The 24,858-nt window shown below is 41.7% G+C and overlaps 1 protein-coding gene across 2 annotated transcripts in view; it reads left to right on the top strand.

Moving 5' to 3' along the window:
• Positions 1-20,955, top strand: part of pth1r (parathyroid hormone 1 receptor) — a 162,775-nt gene extending 141,820 nt beyond the window's left edge. The window contains exons 6-13 of one of the 2 annotated variants that reach the window (XM_069922121.1): positions 124-289; positions 1,361-1,514; positions 3,269-3,329; positions 5,650-5,716; positions 5,853-5,947; positions 7,747-7,888; positions 17,713-17,754; positions 19,370-20,955. In XM_069922121.1, coding sequence (XP_069778222.1) covers positions 124-289; positions 1,361-1,514; positions 3,269-3,329; positions 5,650-5,716; positions 5,853-5,947; positions 7,747-7,888; positions 17,713-17,754; positions 19,370-19,732 — 1,090 coding nt within the window. In that variant the 3' untranslated portion in view covers positions 19,733-20,955. Of the gene's footprint in view, positions 1-123; positions 290-1,360; positions 1,515-3,268; positions 3,330-5,649; positions 5,717-5,852; positions 5,948-7,746; positions 7,889-9,900; positions 11,536-17,712; positions 17,755-19,369 lie in introns of those variants that run through there. The other variant, XM_069922122.1, reaches the window with a different exon arrangement.
• Positions 20,956-24,858: the final 3,903 nt, after the last annotated feature.

A 24,858-nucleotide genomic window follows, 5' to 3' on the forward strand; every position in this document is an offset into this window, starting at 1 on the left:
TAACCTCTTATACTTTGCAGTAGTTGATTGTGACAAGTGATTTTATTATTTGGATCTAGACCTAGATATGGAATGGATAGATTTCACATTAACCCTTGTTTATATGTAATTATCCCCTCACAGACGCCTTCACTGTACCAGGAACTACATCCACATCCATCTCTTTGTGTCTTTCATGCTCCGAGCCATCAGCATCTTCGTGAAGGATGCAGTGTTGTACTCGGGGGTTGACTGGGAGAACCTGAAATCCATAGCTGAAGCTCCTCCTTCTCAAGATAAGTCTCAGTATGTAAGTGTGACTTTATTTTGCAAGATACTTCTTAAATTATACACAATCAGATCTTACTAACCATTTTATTCCCCCACTAGCATTTTTCTCTTGCAATTCTCACTTTTTCTTCATATATATTGTGGAAGGAAAAATATGGAGCAGTAATGGATTCATATCCACGATTATCCTTTGTCCAGTCTTCCAGTGTTAGGCACAGGATTATTCAAAAAGAAAATTTAATATGTTTGTCTAAATTTTAAAATCCTGTGACCACGGAGTCTAGACCCAAGATGACTGGCAGCGGCCTCAAGGGGTTGCGGACTCTGGGAAAGCAGAGGACTAGTGCAGGACACCAGCAATCAGAGAGAACACCCTCTAAAACAGTTAAATACTTTGACAAGGATATATCCTTGATGTGGGTTAGGGAAGGAGTAGTCTATTTAACATGATTAAACAAATGGACAGAAATGGACATGACATTCAGAGAAGGTAAATTTAATTAAAATAAAACATGTAAGAAAAGAGTTAATGCTGGTTATGGCGACTACTAAGTTGTCAGACTTCCAGCACTTTCAGGGAATGAAATCGTCTCCTTTTAACTTTTGTCTATAATTCCAGATTGTCTACAGTTACCTTCTCTACCATTTCATTGTCCCGAAAACTTTCACTGCATGTGCTGGAGGAAGAAGGCCACGCACCAACCGATTGCGATGAAAACGAGGGATGGCCAATAAATGCTGGCCTTGCTAGTGATGATAGATCCTGAAAATGAATGGTGCCCTCTGGCCTCAGTCCTACCTGCCCTACCTTGACCTTATTAAACCAGCTCTTGCTCCTCCACGCTTTCAGTCCCAACAAAGGGTTCCAGCCTGCAATGTTGACCATTCTTTTTCTCCCACTGATGCTGCTCAACCCACTGACCTCCTCCAGTTCTATCCATGAACTTGACTAGTTGAGGCTGTATTTATCCTCAACCTTTTATCTGACTAGATCAGTGTGACTTTCCATTTATTGTTCTAACAACTTATTGTTAGAACAATAAATTTGCCCTGTTGCTGTTCTGATATGTTTCTCCTCATTATCTTCCAGATTGGATGTAAGATGGTTGTCATCATTTTCCTTTACTTTCTGGCTACTAATTACTATTGGATTCTGGTGGAAGGCCTCTATCTCCATAGCCTCATCTTCATGACATTTTTTTCTGATAAGAAGTATCTCTGGGGCTTCACCTTAATAGGCTGGGGTAAGATAAAGATTTTTCACAAACTTAGTCTTCTCTCCTCCTCATCCCTCCCCCTCCCCTACCCCATCTTATTCTCTATCCATCTTTCTCTTTTTTACACTACGTCTTGTGCTTTGTTCCATGCTAACAGTTGTCTCCTCTGTCACTTATGTCTGCATTTCTGTCTGTATGCAATTGTTTATCTCTCTCCTGATGCATCCTCTCTCTCTCTCCTCCTCCCTCTATCTGAAAGATATTGGCTGGTTAACATCAGACAATATCCTCATCCAGTCACAGGCAAACAAAAACTCTCATTGTGTCCTTCTTTGCATATCTTGGTATTCTGATTAAGGTGTTTGGACAAATATAAAGATTTGCAACCATTAGATAACTGCTTAACTGAATAAAATGCAGAAAATATTTTCATCATACCTACAGCCTTTGGATGCATGAAAGAAAACTTGTGTTGCTGGGCTGGGGTTCCAATGAATATTGATGTAGATTAATGAATAAGTAGGAAGTTCATCCTCTACTCACAGTATTGACTGTTGGATAAAAAACCTGCCAAATCATCAGTATTAATATGAATCCCCTTCCAATGTATACAAGGGTGCAATGTGGATTGGGAAGTAGTGAGATACCTATGACATAAAAGCAGGTTATTCAGCCCATCAATTCAAAATTGTCTTCCAGCAGAGATGTTTGTGGTGTTTCTGGAGCTGCTGTAACGGCAGCACGGCCACTGACCCAGGAAAAGTGGGAGGTGGGGCTAAGCTCTTGAGTGCTTTTCTGCAGCCCAACCATCCCATGAAATGGCCCCTTGCAGATTAAAATTGCTGGTACAACAGGACCAGTACCAGAAATTTCCAGTGAATGATTTGCTCTCAGAGGTCCAGATCCAAGATGGTGGCTCCCATGCTTGGTAGCCAAGACTTCAAGGATGGCAAGCTCTGAGGAAGAAGTGGATCGGTGCAGGAGAACAGCCTCACCTATGCTGAGAAGGAGAAGCATTGGAGAGGATCCTACAAAGCAGGAAACAATAGTAGTGGACTAAGTTTCAGCATGGGCCTCAACAATTCAAGGCTTCACAGCTGGCTGCAGGGTGCTCCTTCTGGAAATTGGGCCCATAATTCATGAGCACCAATGGGGCGCAGGCCTCCCATTGGGCCTGTGGTGTTTACAGCTTCCCAACACCTTGGGAGTTCGGAACCATGGGGTGAGGGGACGTGTCTTGAATACCTTTAACTCGGGTTCACCTCTAGACAGGACAGGAAGCCATGTGGCTGTAGAGGTTACAGAGGCACAGACAGTGGTGATATTGGAAGTGGCAGGATTTGTGGATGTTCTATCTCTGAAGGGACTCCATTTTGCTTCTCTTTCTTGTCTTTATAGTGGCACTGTATTAATAATGCATCTTTGGGTGCCTTTGCATGGCAGAGCTAAGATTTTTGTGTATTTTGTGTTCCTGACCAGAAATGGAATCTTGAATTATGATCTACATGTTGACGTTGATGCCATTGATTCTGATTGCTTTATTTCCCTCTATCACTACATTGAATTACCAAATTACATGCCTGAATGAACTGTTGTTTCAATCCTTGGAATGTTTTTTGAGCCTAAACACTTCTGAATTAGAATATTGAGTGCTAATTGTAGTTTTAAGTTAGTTGTAATTTGAGGAAGAGGACACAAAAAAAAGTTATAACAGAAAAGAATGTTTTGCTCAGAATTTCTGTTTTAATAAAATATTCTTGGCATTTTTTGTTCCCCTGTAGGGGTTCCTGGTGTGTTTGTGGCAGCCTGGGCAAGTGTGAGAGCAACTCTGGCAGATACACAGTACGTATGACAAGTGACCAGCTTGGGTAGAGATCCTCCTGGGAAATCTACCAAACGCTTAATTCTTCTTCTTTTCTTCTTTGGCTTGGCTTCGTGGACAAAGATTTATGGAGGGGTAATGTCCACGTCAGCTGCAGGCTCGTTTGTGGCTGAAATGTCCGATGCGGGACAAGCAGACACGGTTTCAGCGGTTGCAGGGGAAAATTGGTTGGTTGGAGTTGCATGTTGGGTTTTTCCTCCTTTGCCTTTTGTCAGTGAGGTGGGCTCTGCGGTCTTCTTCAAAGGAGGTTGCTGCCTGCCGAACTGTGAGGCGCCAAGATGCACGGTTTGAGGCGATATCAGCCCAGCGGTGGTCAATGTGGCAGGCACCAAGAGATTTCTTTAGGCAGTCCTTGTACCTCTTCTTTGGTGCACCTCTGTCACGGTGGCCAGTGGAGAGTTTGCCATATAACACGATCTTGGGAAGGTGATGGACCTCCATTCTGGAGATGTTACCTGCCCAGCGCAGTTGGATCTTCAGCAGCATGGATTCGATGCTGTCGGCCTCTGCCATCTCGAGTACTTCGATGTTAGGGATGAAGTCGCTCCAATGAATGTTGAGGATGGAGCGGAGACAACACTGGTGGAAGCGTTCTAGGAGCCGTAGGTGATGGCGGTAGAGGACCCATGATTCGGAGCCGAACAGGAGTGTGGGTATGACAACGGCTCTGTATATGCTAATCTTTTTGAGGTTTTTCAGTTGGTTGTTTTTCCAGACTCTTTTGTGTAGTCTTCCAAGGGTGCTATTTGCCTTGGCGAGTCTGTTGTCTATCTCGTTGTCAATCCTTGCATCCGATGAAATGGTGCAGCCGAGATAGGTAAACTGGTTGACCGTTTTGAGTTTTGTATGCCCGATGGAGATGTAGGGGGGCTGGTAGTCATGGTGGGGAGCTGGCTGATGGAGGACATCAGTTTTCTTCAGGCTGACTTCCAGGCCAAACATTTTGGCAGTTTCTGCAAAACAGGACGTCAAGCGCTGAAGATCTGGCTCTGAATGGGCAACTAAAGCGGCATCGTCTGCAAAGAGTAGTTCACGGACAACGCTTAATAAGATTGCAGCAAATGTAAAGATGAAAATGATCACAAGCATATATAAAACTGATTTGCCACTTGAATTTCCAATAGTCTATATGTAAATCTCCTTCCCAATTCTGGGCTATGTTTACATTTGGACTTTCTTGAACATGCTCCTCAGCCCTTTGAACCTGTTTACTTATCATTGTTGATCGGAACATCGCTTCCATTAAATTGCCTTCTTGTCTGACAAAAATCTATTAATCTCCTTCTTCAAATTATCTATCTTCTTCGACCTTTCGAGAGATAGCATTCTTCATTTCCATTACACTTGACTGGGAAAAAAAAAGCTTCATAATGCACTCTTAATTGGTTTGGATGTACATGAGATCAAAGAAAGAGGATATTAATATTGCCAAAAAGTGCAGATTTCAAAAAAGATTGCAGAATTATTAAGGAAGGTCAAAGTAGAAAAGCAAGTATAAAACTAAACTATAAAAACATCTTGAAATAGACGAAAAGGAAAAGATTAGAAAAGTTAATGTGATCACTCAAATCAGAATTTGAATCGGAATCAGAATTTATTGTCATTAACATATCATAAAATTTGTTGTTTTTCAGCAAATGCTGCTATAAATTACATTCAAAAATAAATAAGTAATGCACAAAAATAGGAGAAAGGGAGTCTGTGGTTCATTGTCCATTCAGAAATCTGATGGAAGAGGGGAAGAAGCTGTCCTTGTTTCTCTGGGTGCTTGCCTCCAGAATCCTGTACATTTTTCCTGTGAAGAGAGCATGCCTCAGTGGAAAGGAGACAGAAGGAATATGGAAGGAGAGAAAGAGACACAGGAGTGGCCTAATGGGAACCAGAGATATCGATGTTAATGCTCAGATGGAATATTAGGTGTTATTCCTCCAATTTTCATGCGGCCTCAGTTGGGCAGTGCATGGTTGGACAGAATTAGACCCTTCTGTAATTCTAACAGTCCTGACATAACAGCCATTAACTAACCATTTTGATTACTTCTATAAATGTAGAAATGGACACATAGAATTCTAATGAATTTAGAGAACTGAGAGTATGGATGAAGCCATTTTAGTCGAGTCATTCTGATTATCTTAAAACTGCCATGCCAAAACAGTTTTTTTGTTCCCTTTCCTCTCTGGTCTTATTACAACAATTAAAATAAATCCAGGAATTGTAGATCATTGTTTATCATATAACTCAATACATCTAGTGATATTCTTCCTCTTTTTGACTCTGCAGGTGCTGGGATCTCAGTGCTGGAAACTTAAAGTTAATTTATCAGCTACCTATTCTGGCTTCAATATTGGTGAGATATCATAAAAGAACAAGCACAGCTTTCCTTCCTTTCGAATCAGACTTGAACTGAGGTGTATTCTGTAAGTTTAGCTGTCTCTTGTTTAATGTTTTTCTTTCACAATAAAAATATTCCTCTTTTCTTCCAGGTAAATTTCATGCTTTTTATCAACATTATCAGACTTTTAGCCACAAAGCTAAGAGAGTCCAATGTCGGAAGATGTGATACTCGTCAACAGTATCGGTAAGCTCTCAGGTTTGGATGGAACAGATCCTTCTGCATGGGAAAATCAAGATAGAATTCACGGTGGAAACAGAAAGGAAGAGGCAGAACTGTTCTAGACTTGAAATGAAGACACTTTGTTTCTCTAATTATAACTGCATTTAGCTTGACAATGCTTCAAACTAATCAGGGACAGCTCCGATATCAAAAAGGAACTGCCCGCACGATTGCTTACTGTATATGTTGGCATATAAGACCGAATTAACTCTAAAAATGTCACCCCAAAACCAGGGGTCTTCTTATATGGCAAGTTTAGAATCTGAACCTTAATATCCTGTGGTTTAGAATGTCCCCATGGCAATGAAGAACAGCATAAAACACTCGCATAACTTATGCAGTCACCAAATATTTGTCCAGAGAAACTTACATTTGGGAAGCTGGATTAATTATTTTAAAACAATAAGAACATATATATATATATATATATATATATATCTGTCTAACATACCTTACAATAACAGCACTGCAAGCGAAGCTAACATTCGCCATTTGCAACAGCTGACGAATAATAAACAGTCAACCAGGGACCCAGGGAGTGTTCTGCTTACATTGTCTCGTCAGTATAATATTATGCATAAATAGATCAACTTCAAGTAAATGGTAAAATTATACTCAGCCCATTGTTTGTTCCTGTATAAGAACTGACACCTCTGTGATGTTACTAGCGTTTACATTTCCACCAGCTGGGAACTTTTGATGCATATTATGGTAGGTAATTGACAATATGAATTGGCTAAATTTTAAATAACCAAGACTGTGTTGCTTTGTAGAGTGCTTAATGGCATTACTCCACTGGTTAGTGGGATGGTTGGTAAACGACAGTAAGCTCTAAGATGTAAGTGCCAGACTTGGGGTAGTCTTATAACTGAGTATAGCTCAAAACCTACATCTTAAGTAGAAATTCTGGGGGTCATCTTATGCACCCAGTTGCCTTATATGCAGATATATTCAGTAATCACTTTTATTTTGCACCACGATAACTAGATATCTTTATTTATGTTTTTGTATTTATTGTCTCTTTTTGATTCAGTTAAGTACTGTATGCCATTGTAGTTTTTTTTTGTTGCTTTTGGAGTTTATTTTTTAACCAAGGGCATGTTCAGCTGCAGTTAGTAAGAATTTTGCTGCGTGTGTTCATTGTACAATTTATATGACGATAAAGCACATCATCATTATTAAAGAAATGTTGCCTTTTATCTGCAATGGCATCAAGATATTTGAAAGAGTATTAAAGGTATAATTTTTTCCTGACATTCACTTCACACATCTCCTTCACCACTTTTTAATACAACATCTGCTTTATAGTTTCCAATCCACCCTCAACGTTAAAATCACTAATTACGTTTTAATTTCAGTCTTGGTGCACATCTATTTCTTACCTTTTTGTTAAGCCTTCTGAAACCTTTCCATTTTCTTGCACCTGAAGAGGGAGATAAGATGCAAAAAACGTAGTTGTTTCCCTTTCTACAGAAGCTGCCTGAGCTGCTCTGCATTTCCAGCTTCTATTTTTGACCTCAGGTTTATGTTTTCTCTGGAGAAACTCCACTAACAATATCAGTACATTTAAGATGTTTAACTCTTTTGCCCATGAATCACAAAAAAAAAAATGGGCTCAAGCATTGCATCAGGCATTGATGGTGACTGTTAATGAGGGGTGATGGAGAGTGGTTGTGTAAAGATGGAAATAAGGGAATGTAAAATTTAATGACAGTATCTATCTGTGTTATGTTTAATCTAATGATTTTTTTTCTGGATTGCAGGAAACTGCTGAAATCGACCTTGGTCCTGTCTCCTCTGTTTGGAGTACACTACATTGTCTTCATGGCTATCCCTTACACTGAGGTGTCTGGGATTCTCTGGCAAATCCAGATGCATTATGAAATGTTCTTTAATTCCTCTCAGGTAATTAAAGAGACATGGAGTTGGATGGTAGGCCTATTGCTCCACCACATCCATGCTGACCTTTTTGCCCATTGACTCCTTGCCTGCATTTGAACTGTATTCTTCAATGCTTTGCTTTTCCAAGTGCCTGTATAAATGTCTCTTAATCTGATTTCACCACTTCCTCAGGCAGCAAGTTCAACCATTCTCTGTGTAAAAAAAAATCTTTCTCCTTAAGTCCCCTTTAAAGCCTCTTTTATTGTTTTTGATACCTGCACTACAGGAAAAGATTCTATTTATCTAACCATTCTATGGTAATTCAGGTCACCCCTCAGCCAACTTTGCTCCAGGAAACCAAACCTAACCAATCCAATCTCTACCCATAACTCAAGTCCCCCAATTTATGCAATATCCTGATGAATCTCCCTTACATGAATTTCTAGCACATTCTCATCCTTTCTCTAGGCTAATGTGATGACTAGAACCTCACACTTTACTCCAAGTGCAGTTGAACCACTGTTTTGTAAAATTGAAATATAAATTTCCATGCTCTGACTTTTGGAGACTAGCATGGCATGAGCCTTTTTCACTATCCTCATCTATTTAAGAAAACTCTAATTTTCAAATCTTTTTGCCTTTTTTTCCTCCCTAAAAATAAATAACCAATGAGAAAAAAAAACGAAACTATGGACTTTAATGGCAAGATCCCTCTGCCCATCAGTGTAACACCCAAAAGTGCTAGAGAAACTCAGCAGGTCATGCAGCATCTATAGAAAATAACATTTTGGGTCTGTGTCCTTCATCCAGGTATGAGCAAAAAGCAGACAGGTGCCTGAATAAAATGGTGGGGGGGGAGGGGGAAGAGCACAGGCCAACAGGTAAGAGGATATAGGTGAGAAGATAGAAGAAATAAAAGCTGAAACATGATGGGGGAGGGGTGAAGCTCTCTGATTGTAAAGGGCAGGGGCTAGGGTGCTGGAGGCAGGATAGAGGATGAGAGAGACTTGTGGGAGGGGTTTTACATCCTGTAGTCCTGCTGAGTTTTTCCACCACTTCCGTGTATTGCACTCCAATCATGTCTGCAGATTTTTCTGTTCAACCCAATGGTTCTCAACCTTTTTCTTTCCACTCACATAGCGCTTTAAGCAATCCCTTACTAATCACAGAGCACCTATGGCATAGGGAATACTTAGAGTGGTATGTGAGTGGAAAGAAAAAGGTTGAGGACCACTGGTCTAACCCCTCAGTTCATCAGTATTCCTTAGCATTTCACCATATAAAGTACATGTCCTATTCCAATTTAACTTTCTACATTGCACCATCTTACCTTTGTTGGAATTAAATCTGAGCAATGCTCTGTTCAAGTCGATATTCTGCTGTGACCTTAAGCAACCTTCCTCACTGTACATGACAACAATTTTTGAGACATCTGTAAACTGATGTAAAATCATATCTTTTACATTCACATCCAAGTAGTTAACATATATATCACAAACAACATGGATCCTTGCACCGACCCATGCCACATACCACTGATCACAGATACAAATCAGAGGATTTGCGCTGTGTTTGGTTCTCTCTTATGCTTTAAATCAGTTGTCTCTCTTATCAAGACTTCAACTTCTGGACCTTTTTGTCCATTTTCATAACTACCTCAAAACATTCAGAAATATGGTCACTTTTCACAAAATGCTTCTGCACCAACACTTCCATCACTTGCCTAGTTTCATTTCCTAAAATTAGGTTAGGACTGACCTGCCTATCCATAATGTTAGGGGCAAAGACATATTTTTCCCCTTATTTGCCCCTGTGCTCCACAGATTTAAATTTGTAATCAAACAATTCACGTGATTAAAGTGCACATTTCAGATTTTATTAAAGGTTATTGTGTACATTTCAGTTTGACCATGTAGGGATTACAACACTTTTTATACATATTTTTCTGATTTCAGAATGCATCATAATGTTTGGGATCTTTGCCTTCACAGGCGTTTGTGATTAGTCGGTTATATTTAATTGTTTCATTGATGCAGGTATTTTTTGATCACCTTTTGAGCCTGTAAATGCCTTTTCTCAACTTGAAGACCAAAGTTGTCAATCAAGCCATTATGAGGGTGAAAAACAAGTACAAAACAAACAGTTAGAAATATCGACCTAACCTTTGTATGACCAAAATCAAGAGTTTGGAACATCATTAAGAAGGAAGAGTGAACTGGAAAGCTCAGTAATCACAAAGGGACTGGTATTCTGCTGTGACAGAAGAATTCTCATTATAATGAAGAAAAATGCCTGCCTGTCTGACAGATCAGAAAACATTTTTCATGAGACAGGTGTGATGTGTCAATGAGTGCTGTCTGCAGAAGACTTCATGAGCAGAAATACAGAGGCCACACTGCAAGATGCAAACCACGAGTTAGCCACAGAAACAGGATGGCCAGATTACAGTTTGTCAAGAAGTATTTAAGATAGCCTGCAGAATTCTGGAAAAACAGATGAGACCAAAATTAACCTGTATCAGAGTGAATACAAGAGCAAGTGTGGAGGCGTAAAGGAACTGCCCAAGCTCCAAAGCATACCACCTCATCTGTGAAACATGGTGCTAGGGGTGTTATGGCCTGGGCATGTATGGCTCTAGCGGCAGTAGAGTGGCTATTCCAAAGGAGGACATGGTCATAGGTTACCATATATTACCATACTGGTGCACTTATTTTATTGATGATGTAACTGCTGATGGCAGTAACAAAATTTATTTTGAGGTGTCTAGAAATATCTTAGCTGCTCAAGTTTGAGTAAATGCCTCCAAACTCATTGGATGCCGCTTCATCCTACAGCAAGACAATGATCCTAAACCTACTGTTAAGGGCAGCAAAGGAGTTCTCAAAGCTTAAAACTGGAAATATCTTGAATGGCCAAGTCAGTCACCTGATCTAAATCCAATTGAGGATGATTTCCATGTGCTGAAGAGAAAGCTGAAGAAAAGGACAAGCCCCCAAAACAGGCAGGAGCTGAAGATGATTGCAATAGAGACCTGATAGAGTATTACCAGAGAAGATACTAAGCACCTGGTGCTGTCTATGAATCACAGATTTCAAGCAAAGAATATGCAACAAAGTACTAGACATGATTCTAGAACCATAGAACAAGAGAACATAACAGCACGGAGACAAGTCCTTTGGCCCTTCTCATCTCTGCTGAATTTTCTTCCTGGGCCCTTTGACCTGCATCCAGTCCATAGCCCTCCATACCTCTCCCATCCATGTACCTGTCCAAATTCTTCTTAAATGTTAAAATTAAGCCCAATTCACCACTTCAGCAGGAAGCTAGTTGCACACTCCCACCACTCTCTGTGTGAAGATTTTCCCCCTAATGTTCCTTCTAAACTTTTCCCTTTTCACTCTTAATCCATGTCCTCTGTTTTGTATCTCACCGACCCTCAGTGGAAAAAACCGACCTACATTGTTTGTGCGTCTCATAATTTTAAATACATTTATTTTTAAAAATTATTTAAAACCTAATTTTAACTAATATACATACCATTGCTATGTCTCTAATATTATGGTGCCCTGAAATGAGGGGACATTGTATAAAAAGTGCTGTAATTTCTATATGGTCAAACCAAAATGTGTACAAATAAGCTTGAATAAAATCTGGAATGTGCATTTTAATCACGTGAATTTTTTGATTAAAATTTTTAAACTGTGGAGCACAAGGGCTCAAGATAATATCTCAAAAAAGTTTCTTGGACATATGCAACTAATTCTGTCCTTTTTGAGCTCTAATTCAGATTTGCCTTTGCAGAATAACATCAAGGCATATTATTGTGGTTCAGTGTTTTTTATCTTTTTTGATGATACAGCACAGTAGAATGTCCTTCCAGCCCATGAAACCTGTGCTGCTCAATTAAACCTAATTAACCTGCTAACCCCAGACATTTTGGAGGGTGGGATGAAACCAGAGCACCCAAGGAAATCGCATGCAGGTCACAAGGGGAACATTTAAATTCCTTACAGTCAGTGCTATATACACATGCGAGCACGTGTGCACGCTCACACACACACACACACACACACACACACACACACACACACACACACACACACACACACACACACACACACACACACACACACACACACACACTTCTGTTCAAAATGCTTGGGACCAAAAGTGTTTCAGATTATGTATTTTTTTTAGATTTTGGAGCACCATTTAAAAAAATGAACTAATTCACTCAAACTTAAAGATACATGCATTCACATTACAATACAAATATTTACATATGCATGTTCTCTTTGGCTTGGCTTCGCGGACGAAGATTTATGGAGGGGGTAAAAAGTCCACGTCAGCTGCAGGCTCGTTTGTGGCTGACAAGTCCGATGCGGGACAGGCAGACACGGTTGCAGCGGTTGCAGGGGAAAATTGGTTGGTTGGGTTTGGGTGTTGGGTTTTTCCTCCTTTGCCTTTTGTCAGTGAGGTGGGCTCTGCGGTCTTCTTCAAAGGAGGTTGCTGCCCGCCAAAATGTGAGGCGCACAGATGCACGGTTTGAGGCATTATCAGCCCACTGGCGGTGGTCAATGTGGCAGGCACCAAGAGATTTCTTTAGGCAGTCCTTGTACCTTTTCTTTGGTGCACCTCTGTCACAGTGGCCAGTGGAGAGCTCGCCATATAACACGATCTTGGGAAGGCGATGGTCCTCCATTCTGGAGACGTGACCCATCCAGCGCAGCTGGATCTTCAGCAGCGTGGACTCGATGCTGTCAACCTCTGCCATCTCGAGTACTTCGACGTTAGGGATGAAAGCGCTCCAATGGATGTTGAGGATGGAGCGGAGACAACGCTGGTGGAAGCGTTCTAGGAGCCGTAGGTGGTGCCGGTAGAGGACCCATGATTCGGAGCCGAACAGGAGTGTGGGTATGACAACGGCTCTGTATACGCTTATCTTTGTGAGGTTTTTCAGTTGGTTGTTTTTCCAGACTCTTTTGTGTAGTCTTCCAAAGGCGCTATTTGCCTTGGCGAGTCTGTTGTCTATCTCATTGTCGATCCTTGCATCCGATGAAATGGTGCAGCCGAGATAGGTAAACTGGTTGACCGTTTTGAGTTTTGTGTGCCCGATGGAGATGTGGGGGGGCTGGTAGTCATGGTGGGGAGCTGGCTGATGGAGGACCTCAGTTTTCTTCAGGCTGACTTCCAGGCCAAACATTTTGGCAGTTTCCGCAAAGCAGGACGTCAAGCGCTGAAGAGCATGTACACTCTATAATATACTACTTAAGTCCGCTACATCCCATTCTCTGAACAGGATTCCTGAACTCTATTACATATTACATATTACACATGACCTATGGGACAATGGATGAAGAAAGTTTTGGATTTTGGATCACTTCAGATTTCAGGTATTCGGATAAGCGATATTCAACCTGAACATACAATATAGGACATTATAGCACAGTACAGGACCTTTGCCCACGATGTTGTGCCAACCTATATATACCGGTACTTGCCAAAAAAACCGAAACCCTCCCTACCACATAACCCTCTACTTTTCTTTCATCAATGTGCTTGTCTAAGAGTCTCTTAAATGCCCCTATTGTTGCAGCCTCCACCACCTCCCCAGGCAAGGCATTCCAGGCATCCTCAACTCTCTGAATAAAAAACACACCCCTGATGTCTCCCCTAAACTTTGCTCCCTTCACTTTTTACAGATTCTACAGCTGTAGTGACTTTGCACTAATCACGCTGCCCTAGGGTAGACACAAACCTGTTGGATTATTATAAAATCTCAATAGGTTCACAAATGCCCTTTTGTGAAGAGATTGTGGTGTTCTTACCCACTCTATTCTATTATTCACTCCCATGCCCAATGAATTATTCACCTTCAGCTGTCTTCCAAATTGGCCAGTTGTCTGGTTGAATGTTGATCTTGCCATGATTCCTGGATTCATAAAATAAAGTCTGACTGAATCAAAGAAAGTTTTCTGCCTGACAGACATTGCAGGGAATCTGTGTGCTTAAGATTCTGAAAATTATGATGGGAAAATATTTTATTTTTACTATATGGAATACCTACATCCTTAATTTTTGGGGGAAAAAAAACCTTCTAATTCTAAAAGTATACAGGTTAAAACACATAAATGCTGGAGGAACTCAGCAGGTCTCATAATGTCCGTAGGAAGTAAAGAAATATAGCCAATCTTTTGGACCTTGAAGAAGGGCTCAGGCCTGAAATGTTGGTAACATATCTTTACTTTCTCTGGATGCTACAAAATCTGTTGAGTTCCTCCAGCATTTCTGTGATTTACAATCATAGCATCTACAGACTATTCTGTTTCAGTCCAAAGGTATAATGGACTAGATATAATTTGGTAGGTCAAGCTCAGAATAGCTTCAATGTGTACTTTGGTCTCATCGAGTGTTGAATGGCCAGTGCATATCTCACAAATGACACTGGCACAGGTAGAATGTACAACATGTATAAAGAAATCAATCACATGTGCATCAGCATTCATTCCCATCTGGTCTTCCATGATCATTGTTTAGGTGCTTCATTACCAGCCCCGGAAGTCAATTATAAGGGAAATGTGAAATGATCTAGTTCGGTAAGAATATTGGAAAAATAGTTTTTTAAAATATAAATTAGAAGGCAGAAAGATGTCATTTGGAGAGATACATAGTATGCAGGTACAGTAAGTGAATAGAATTCCTATTAATTTGTCAGGTTTCATAGTGAGAGGATTGGATTATAAGAGTAAAGAAGATATGATAATTGTGTTTAAGAGACTTTCAGATAAATGCATGACTATGCAAGAAATGAAGAAATATCACTTGTGCACAGGCAGAAGAGCTTTAGTTTATTTTGGCATCATGTTCCATGCAGGCATCATGGGCCAAGTGGGTTTGTACCTGTCTTACACTGTTCTTCGTTCTGTCGTGCTGCAATTGAAGAGGCCTCGCCTGGAATATTGCACAGAACTTTGGTCTCCATACTTCTGAAAGCTATACTTTCTCCAAAAGGAGTAATTTGAGAGGAGCTCTGCTTATTTCTAGTGTCCAGAAAATCTACAGCAGGGATCCTGATCTCAGGGTATTGGAACCAAGATCAAGAGAAGTTTCTTCTGATAATTAAATAAAATTGACTGAATCATTCTTCAGAATGAAAATCAGAATTTATTGTCATGAACAAGTCATGAAATTCATTGTTTTGTGGCAGCGTCACAGTGCAAACATTCATATAAACCATCTTACAAAAATAAATTTAAAAAGTATAGCCGCTGGCGAGCCTTCTTTGTGATTGCATCGATATGGAGGCTCCAGGACATATCCTTGGAGATGTTGACACCCAGGAATTTGGGTGACCCTCTCTACTACTGAGCCCTCGATGAAAACTGCAACATGCTCCCCTGACTTCTTCTTGAAGTCCACAATCATCTCCTTGGTTTTGCTGACATCAAGTGGAAGGTTGTTGGTGTGACACCTGTCAACGAGCTGATCTATCCCCTTCCTGTACACTTCCTCATTGCCATTTGTGATTTTGCTGACAACTGAGGTGTCATCGGCAAATTTGTAGATAGCATTGGAATTGTGCCTGGCCACACAGTCATGGGTGTATAATGAGTAGAGCAGAACAGTAAGTTAGGCACGTTTCCTTGGGGTACACCTGGGTTGATAATCAGTGTGGAGGAGATGTTGCTTCCAATTCATACTCGCTGTAGTCTTCTGATGAGGAAGTCAAGGATCCAGTTGCAGAGTGGGGTGCAGACACTCAGAGTTTGTAGTTTCTTGACCAGCTCTGAGAGAATAATGGTATTGAAGGCCGAGCTGCAGTCGATGAAGAGCAACTGTACGCATGTGTTGCTGTTTTCGAGGTGATCCAGAACTGAGTGGAGAGCCAGCAATATTGCATTTGCTGTGGAACGATGGTGACAAAGGCGAATGGCAGTAGGTCCAGAATCTTTACTTAAGTACATTTTAATTCTGGCCATGACCAGCCTCTCAAAGCATTTCATCATAGTAGATGTTAGTGCTACTGGGCGATAGTCATTGTGGCAGCTCACACTGTTTTTCTTGGACACTGGGATGATTGATGCCCTTTTTAAGCAGATGGGAAACTCTGACTGCAGTAATGGGAGGTTGAAAATGTCCATCAACAGTCTTGTTAGTTTGCTGGCACAGAGTTTACCCTACCATGTACACCATCAGGGCCTGTCGCCTTGCAAGGGTTCACCCTCTTGAATGATGTTGTCGTCATCCTCAGAGATAGATATCACAGTGTCCTAGTGGCCACTGTTGGGTTCTGCTTCTCAAAACAGACTGAGAATAGTGTTCAGATCATCGGGTAATGAAGCATGAGCCATCTATGGTGTTCACCCTTGTTTTGTAGGCTGTAATGGCCTGCACTCCCTCCCATAGCTGGCGTGTACCTGTTTCTAACTTCCGGAATTGCCACTTTGCTTTACAGATGACCTTCTGCAGGTCGGACATGGACTTCCTTAGAGATCTAGATCCCCAGCCTTAAATGCCCTTGATCTTGCCCTCAGCAGGTTGAAAATCCTCCAATTCATCCAAGGTATCTGGTTGGGGAACACCTGGTCTGTGCATGGGTACACATTAATCCACACAGTTGCTGCTGCCTGTTGCATTTTCAGTCAAGTCTATGGATGAGTTCTTGAATATGGTCCAGTCCACTGATTCAAAGTCATCCTGTAGACGCTCCTCCGCCTCCCTTGACCATATTTTCACCATTTTCACCACTGGTGCTGTGCTCCTCAGTCTCTGTTTGTACACTCGGAGTAGAAATACAAACAGGTGATCAGTCTCGCTGAAGTGTGGTCATGCTATGGCTCAGTATGTGTTCTTCATGGTGGTGTAGCAGTTCACAGTTTAAGTCTTTGGAATTCTGTACCTGGATTTCCACACTCAAGACTGAATTTTGGCCTTAAGGGAATTAATGAATATATTCAAGTCTGACAATGGATAGATTTCTTGCCTTTCAGGAAAGTGTCAAATATGGCAACAGGGAAAGGAAAATAAATTGATGTAGAAGTCCAACCATAATCTTAATGAATAACAAGGCATACACCATGAGCTCCATGACCTTATCCTGCTGCCCCATTTCCCGATATGTCATCATTCTCTACTCAATGAACAGTCATGTTCTTACATAGTAAAATAAAAATAACAGAAATAGAAATGCTTCAAGAAATAGCCAGCATGTTAGGCAGCATGTGGGGAAAAAGAAATAGAGTTTTTTTTTCAGACTGATGGCTTTTCATCAGAACTGAAAGAAGTTAAAAGAGAAATGAAATAATAGGAGGAAGCTGAAAGTCATGATAGGGCAGGAGGGATTAAATGGATGAAGTGGAAGCAAACTAATGCAACAAATAAAGATATCAAAGATGGGTCAAGAAGAGATATAAATGGTTACAGCAGAAAGATTGCCAACAACTCGTTCTGAAGAAAATGGAGCAGGATATATGACTTGAAATTGTTGAACTTGATCTTGCATTTGGAAGAATGCAAAATGTCTGATCTAAAGTTATGACACTGCTCCTCAGCTTTGAGATTAATTTGAATAGATCAGGAGGCAAGCTCAGAACTGGGCTATGGCTGAGTTACAACAGGAGCCTAATGGTTGCTCAGGGCAATTCTTGCAGTCTGAATATAGGTGTTCTAAAATAAAAACGCAATGCTGGAAAAACTCAGCAGGTCAAACAGTATACTTTATATAAAGTAACCTTCAGAGGTGTTCTAAAAGTGATCACCTAATTTGTATTTAGTCTCCCCAGTGTTCAATAAATTATGTGGTGAGCTGCAAATGTATGACTTTAAACCCTTTCTGCTTAACTTTGCAGGGTTGCTTTGTGGCTGTTATCTACTGCTTTTGCAATGGAGAGGTAAGTACTTGTGTTCCTGTGTATGAGTGTGTGATTTTAGTGAGTGAAAAATATCTCAGATCTAAATGGATGACTGACCTGAATACTTATTTCGACCTTGCAAGGTGCCAAGGAGCTTTTGGTTCTGGAGCCAAATATTCACTGACATATACAGTATATCTGCCTTCTGCTGAGTGCATGTTGCTCTGCCAGGAACTCCTGCCACAATGGAGTGGTGCTCTCACCGTTCAGTGTGGATTGAGTTACCAAACCAATGTGCAGAATTTATCTGTGAGGGTCGGTTGAGTGGAGCTGCTGCTCAGGCTGCATTCCTGGTAGGTATGGTAGTGTGGGCCTTTGTGGGGGGATTAATATGGCAGTCATTGGCCTTTGAGCTTGTTGCCATAGAGAAATCTCTGGGCTGAGAGCCAAAAAAAGAGATGGGGAGTCAACAGCTGCTGTCACATCGAAATGAAGATAATGAGGAAGATCACAGGATCCCAGTGGTCTGAAAACAGCTGCCACCAGTCTTCTGCAATGACTCGCATTCACTGTGCTACCCAAGCAAAGCATCTCAGCACTGCATGGTGTATCACTTCCTCAACCAGACTACACAGTGAGCCACTGTGACTTACAGAATACCTAGACAAATGGCAACAAGGTGACTTTAAATGAGATTATTGTTATGGGAGCCCAATTCTCTGATGCAGCAGTAGGGAAAGCATAAGTTCTCATCAGATTTCCAGCACCACAGAATTGTCAGTAATAATGTGTCCCCTCCCATCTTTTAATGCTGATTCTGTTGACACTCAGAGCATATTCTGATTGATAAATGAGGTACCAGCGTATGTGGCCTCTGAGTTGTTGCTTACTGCAAGAGCGTAACGCTGTGATGTACAGAAGATTCCTTTTTGAAAGTCTTGGGCTTAGAAATACATTTGCTTTACAGTAAGAAGAGAGGGGCAAGGGTAAGAGTATGAAGGCCAAATTGCATGTGCATTTTATTCTGTGCACATGGTGCATTGCCATCTCTATTGCTTAGGTCAGCCCCCCTCAGTGCTCAAAATTTGCATAAGGTATTAACTTGTGTTTCATACTAATCTTCTGTGATACCATATTGGTCAGAAAGCAGCCTTATGACCCATGTTCCATTTGTGAATGAGCATGTGTACCTTCAAGGTGGCTTGCAACTTGAATTGTGAAATCCATGGAAATTCCACTTTAATTTGGAAATGCACAAAATGTGGGGATTAAGATGGGCTGGAAGTTGTGCTTTTCTCTGATCTTCTTGTGGAATTGGATGATTGGTGGACTATCTGATTACTTGATAGTAATAATTGTGATGCTGGTGGAGTTGCTGTTTGTAGATTTGGCTTGTGCAGAATGCCCTGAACCGGCAGTAAAACTGTTGGAAACACAAGAGACTGAAGAAGATGGAATCTGCTGAAAAAAAAATCTGCTGGTGGAACTTAGTCGGTTGAATAGCATCAGTAGGAGAAAAAGACTGAAAGCTGTGATGCTGCTCGACCTAATCAGTTCTTCCAGCAGATTTTTTTTGCTATTGACCATTTGAATTCAGGGTTAGGGGCTTGGATTTGGTAACTTTTAATTTGTCTGTCATTGCTCTTTCTTTCAGGTCCAGAGTGAGATCAAAAAGGCATGGGCCCGTTGGATTTTGGCACTTGACTTCAAACGCAAAGCTCGGAGTGGAAGCACCACCTATAGCTATGGGCCAATGGTGTCACACACCAACAACAGCATCAGTGCCAACATGACCACCCGTGCACCCCAAGCTCTCCACCTCAGCAGCCGAACAGGTGGTGGATTACTCAATGGGCATTGGAACTTGCCGGGCTATGTGAAAAGCAGTTCCGTATCTGAGAACTCTCATCCCTCTTCCCTTCCGGAGCAGTATGGCAAGGATGATGAGAGTGGCAAGTCTCCAGGATCCCACAAGCCTTCATTGGTTGTTGAGGAAGAGAGGGAAACTGTAATGTGACTGGCAAACACACATATTTCCAAATGAACACCACAGCTGTCAGACCATTGCACTCCACAGGATTAATTTCTGCTCACACTGGTATGGACAGGGTCATCAGCCCAATAATATAGTAAAGAGGGAATTGGGAAGAAATGACATAGCCATTTTCCTCATGTTATCTTTCCATCTGCTAAGTATTAACTGGACATTTGAATAATTATTTAGACCTTAGTCAAACACTGTTCCACATCGTCACAGGTGCCCATATACATGGATAGAGTCAAAACAGCATTAGTGTGTGACACTCTTTGCTTTACACCCTCAATATACCAGAGTAATTATTTGATGCCCGTATCTCTCAGCTTCTGGGGACTTGCTCAGTTGACCATATTGGGCTGAAAATAATCTGATTTAAATTTATGCGAGAGACCAAGCAGTAAATTTCCTTCTGTGAAACAAAAAGAGAAAATACTGGAGATACTCGGCAAGTTGGGCAGCATTTGTGAAGAGAGAAACAATTAACATTTCAGGGCTGACGACCTCCCACCGTTGTTGTCATTCATATTGAACATTGTGATTAAAGGGTAAAGGCTATTACACTGTATTTTGTTTCATGCAGTGGGAAGGACCAGTTGATCCCAGAGAAAAGGATCTCAGCAAAGTCAAGCAGTGGTTGGTGTTTGAAACATACTCCTTACTCTTTCTGTTTTAATAGAGTTTGCAGATGCAAAATTCCAGAAAGACAATATCCTGGATGTCTTGCACTGATAGCAAGGAAGTTAATTATTTTGGGCCTTTTTTCATTTCAGTTGTTTGGCAAAAACATTCAGAAATAATGGGTAACTAAATCATCCAGTAACTAACATTAGAACACATCCTCAATAAGAAATTGGAATTTATACAGTAATGAGGTGTAAACTCATCAAACACTATCGAAATGACTAAGGGTTATGCAACTGCAAAACTCATAGTTATCTTTGATATTTTGAGTTGACTAGTAACCTCTTCGGTAAAATAAAACAACACACACTTCTTCATAAACTAGGTGTTGATATTTATGTGTTGAAATATTAGGTTCAACTGACTTTACATCTACTTCCAGTGAAACTAATTGAAAAGCATTTAAAACATCCCTGGTTATTGTTTCTGGTTGATTTTGTGATGTTAATGTTGTTTGATTGCCAATTGTGAGAAAAAAGGTAAATTATTATTTATTGTTAAATATTTGTTTACATTCAAAAACATGCATCTTTAGTGAATGTGAAAAGAAAATAAAAATACTTGTTGTTTATATCAAGACTAGCAAGAGGCAGTGAATTGTATTCATGTGTGAAACACGAAGGTATGCAGATGCTGTGATTGTAGTAAAAACACACAGAAATGCTGGAACAACTCAGCCGGTCTCGTAGCACTCATAGGAGATAAAGATAAAGGCTCATTCATACCACACTTTCCAGACCTTCGCCTTGGGTGAGGCCAAGGTACCAGCTCCACATTTAGACTCCAATTATCTTTCAGGGAATGTATTCGCCAAGTTGTTGGCAGAATTCCCTGCAATAATTACACTGTAATTCATCTTGGCGATGCTGAAACATGGATTGAAGCACCACATAGCAACTGAGGGGCCATTGCTGCATGCCCGAGCTCGCAGACTCCCTCCAGATGAATTTCATAAGGCCAAAGAGGAGTTTGAAAGGATGGAGGACATGGGTATTGTTCAATGGTCCAATAGCTCCTGTGCCTCCCTGCTCCACATGGTACCCAAGGCCGCAGGAAGATGGAGACTCTGCGGTGATTACCGCAGGTTGAACGAGTTTACCACATTAGATTGTTACCTGGTACCACATTTACAGAACTTCATGCCCGACCTGCAGGGAGCCCATATCTTTTCTAAGGTGGACCTAGTCTGGGGGTGTCATCAGACCCCGATCCACATAGATGACATTCCAAAAAGAGCTATTATTACACCCTTTGGCCTTTTTGAACTCAGAAAGATGGCTTTTGGGCTCAAGAACACTGTGCAGACTTTCCAATGTTTAATGGACAGAGTGGGACATGATCTTGACTTTACCTTCATGCACCTACACGAGATACTTATCACTAGCTGCAGTTGTCAGGAACATCTGTCCCACTTGCGCAAGCTATTCACTCATTTGAATGAGTTTGGGCTGACCATCAACCTTGCCAAGTGTCAATTTGGGTTAGTGACCATTGACATCTGGGCCATAGAATTGACAAACATGGAGCAAAGCCACTACCAGCAAAGGTCCAGGTGATCCGGGCCTTTGCTAAGCTCAGCACAATTAAAGGCTTCCAGGAGTTTGTTGGAATGGTGAACCTTTATCACCAGTTTCTACCATTAGCAGCTCGCATCCTGTGCTCCCTCTTCACCCTGGTGTCAAGCAAGACAAGGGATGTCAATTGAGATGAAGAATCATCGGCAACATTCGAGAATACCAAGGAAGCACTGGCTAATGCTGCATTGCTGGTCCACCCAAGAACGGATGTCCCGACAGCTCTGACAGTGGATGCGGCCATTGGCTTTCTTAAGCAAACACCTAAGACCACCAGAACTTAATTACGGTGTTTTTGATTGAGAATTGTTGGCACTGTACCTGGCTATCAGACATTTCAGGTACTTACTAGAAGGCAGGCATTTCATGGCTTTTACAGACCACAAGCAGTTTATTTGCCTTCACTAAGAAATCAGATCCATGATCGGCTCATCTACAGAGACATTTATCATATATTTCTGAGTTCACCACAGCCATCAAACACATCTCAGGAAAGACCAGCATAATGGTTAATGAGCTCTCTCATCCGGCCATACAATCCATGCAGACCTTAGCCCAAGTGGTGGACCACGTTGAGCTTGCAAAAGTGCAACAGGCAGATGAAGAAATACAGAACAGGAGACTCAAACCTGCAACTGGAAGAAATTCCAGCAGGCCCAGGGGAGTTCAAAATCCTATATGCTTTATCTACAGGTTGTCCTTACCAAATCATTCAGGTGGCCTGGAGACGGCAGTTATTTGATGCAGAACATGGATTGGTACATCCATCAATCAGAATGACTGTCCGGATAGTAGCCAACAAATTTGCGTGGCATAGCCTTCGAAAACAGGTCAGCAATTGGGTGAAGACATGCACTCATTGCCAGACGTCCAAAGTCCAGCAATGCATGAAAGCCCCATGACAATATTTTGAGCCGATGTTTCGGAGGTTTGATCATGTACATGTGGATATTGTAGGCCTCTTGCTGGTGTCACATGGTTCCCGTTTTCTTCTCACTATAATGGATTGGGCACATGGTGGCCAGAGGCGGTTTCAATGGCAGACATGACTACTGATACTTGCGCCAGGGCTATCATCTCCGCCTGGATAGCACATTTCGGTCTGCCAGCACATATCACGTCTGACAGGGATCCCAATTCATGTCAAGCCTTTGGTCAGCAATGGCCACCCTATTTGGAAACAAGTTGCACCACACAACTGCGTACCACCACAATCCAACAGACTAGTAGAAAGGTTCCAAGGCATTTGCAATTGGCTCTTATGACGTGTCTGCAGGAACCTAACTGGGTATATGAATTGCCGTGGGTACTCTTTGGCATACAAATGGCATCTAAGGATGATATAGGTGCCTCATCAGCAGAGCTGGTCTACAGTGCAGCCCTGATGGTTCCAGGAGCATTTGTATCAGACTCATGAGAATGAGAGGAGATGCCTGCAGCGGTCTAAGCAGGCACCACGAGAAGCTCAGTACTTTAGCACCCATACCGACATCTCAACATGGTCAGGCCAGGTCTTATATAACCCAGAACTTGCAGGACTGCAGGTACGTGTTCATACAGAAAGGAGCACACCGAGGACCATTTCAGCATCCGTATGAGGGTCCCTTCGAGGTTCTAAAATGCAATGGATCAATGTACATTTTGGACATTGAAGTAAAAGAGGAAGGTTTTGCATTTGACCACCTTAAACTTGTCCGTCTGGATCTGAATGGTCCAGTCGTGGTTCAGGCACCTCACCAGAGAGGAAGGCTGCCCAAAAAAATAGTACAGACTGTGGGGGTTCACAGTGGGATTGCCAGTTCTGGTGGGGGGGAGGGGGGGGGTTCATGTGGTGATCCACTTATCTGCAAGCAAATTGGCTCCCAAAATGGTGGATGTGCTGTGGAAAATACAGGAAATTGACATGCATCCAACATAGTTTTTTTAAATCTGGGCTGATGACATCACTGATGACATCATTTCCTGTCCCTGTGACAGAAGCCCAGCATGCAAGCCTGGAGGTGTCAGCCTTGCACTAGATGCCACAGGGCGTACAGCAATTCCACAATGTGTACACCGATAACTATAGTAGCTCAGAATAGAATATTTCACTACAAACCTCTTCAAAAAATATAATAAGGTTGATCAGATAAGACGTGTCCCTGACAAAAACATGTTGGCTGGCTGTGATTCAACACTATTATTCCAAGTGATCATTAATCTGACCCTTAGAATTAATCCTAGTGTTCAGCAATAATTTTCCCACCACTGATAATAGGCTCACAGTTCTATATTTATAAGGTTTTTCCTTATTGCCCTTTTTGAAAAGGGAGGCCATATATAAGACCTGGCCTGACCATGTTGAGATGTCGGTATGGGTGCTAAAGAACTGAGCTTCTCGTGGTGCCTGCTTAGACCGCTGCAGTCATCTCCTCTCATTCTCATGAGTCTGATACAAATGCTCTTGGAACCATCAGGGCTGCACTGTAGACCAGCTCTGCTGATGAGGCACCTATATCATCCTTAGATGCCATTTGTATGCCAAAGAGTACCCAAGGCAATTCATAAACCCAGTTAGGTTCCTGCAGACACGTCATAAGGGCCAATTGCAAATGCCTTGGAACCTTTCTACTAGTCCGTTGGATTGTGGGTGGTACGCAGTTGTGTGGTGCAACTTGGTTCCAACCAGGGTGGCCATTGCTGACCAAAGGCTTGACATGAATTGGGATCCCTGTCAGACGTGATATGTGCTGGCAGACCGAAACGTGCTATCCAGGCGGAGATGATAGCCCTGGCGCAAGTATCAGTAGTCATGTCTGCCATTGAAACCGCCTCTAGCCACCATGTGCCCAACCCGTTATAGTGAGAAGA

This window comes from Narcine bancroftii, chromosome 2 (assembly GCF_036971445.1).
Source record: "Narcine bancroftii isolate sNarBan1 chromosome 2, sNarBan1.hap1, whole genome shotgun sequence".
Classification (NCBI taxonomy): Eukaryota; Metazoa; Chordata; class Chondrichthyes; order Torpediniformes; family Narcinidae; genus Narcine; species Narcine bancroftii.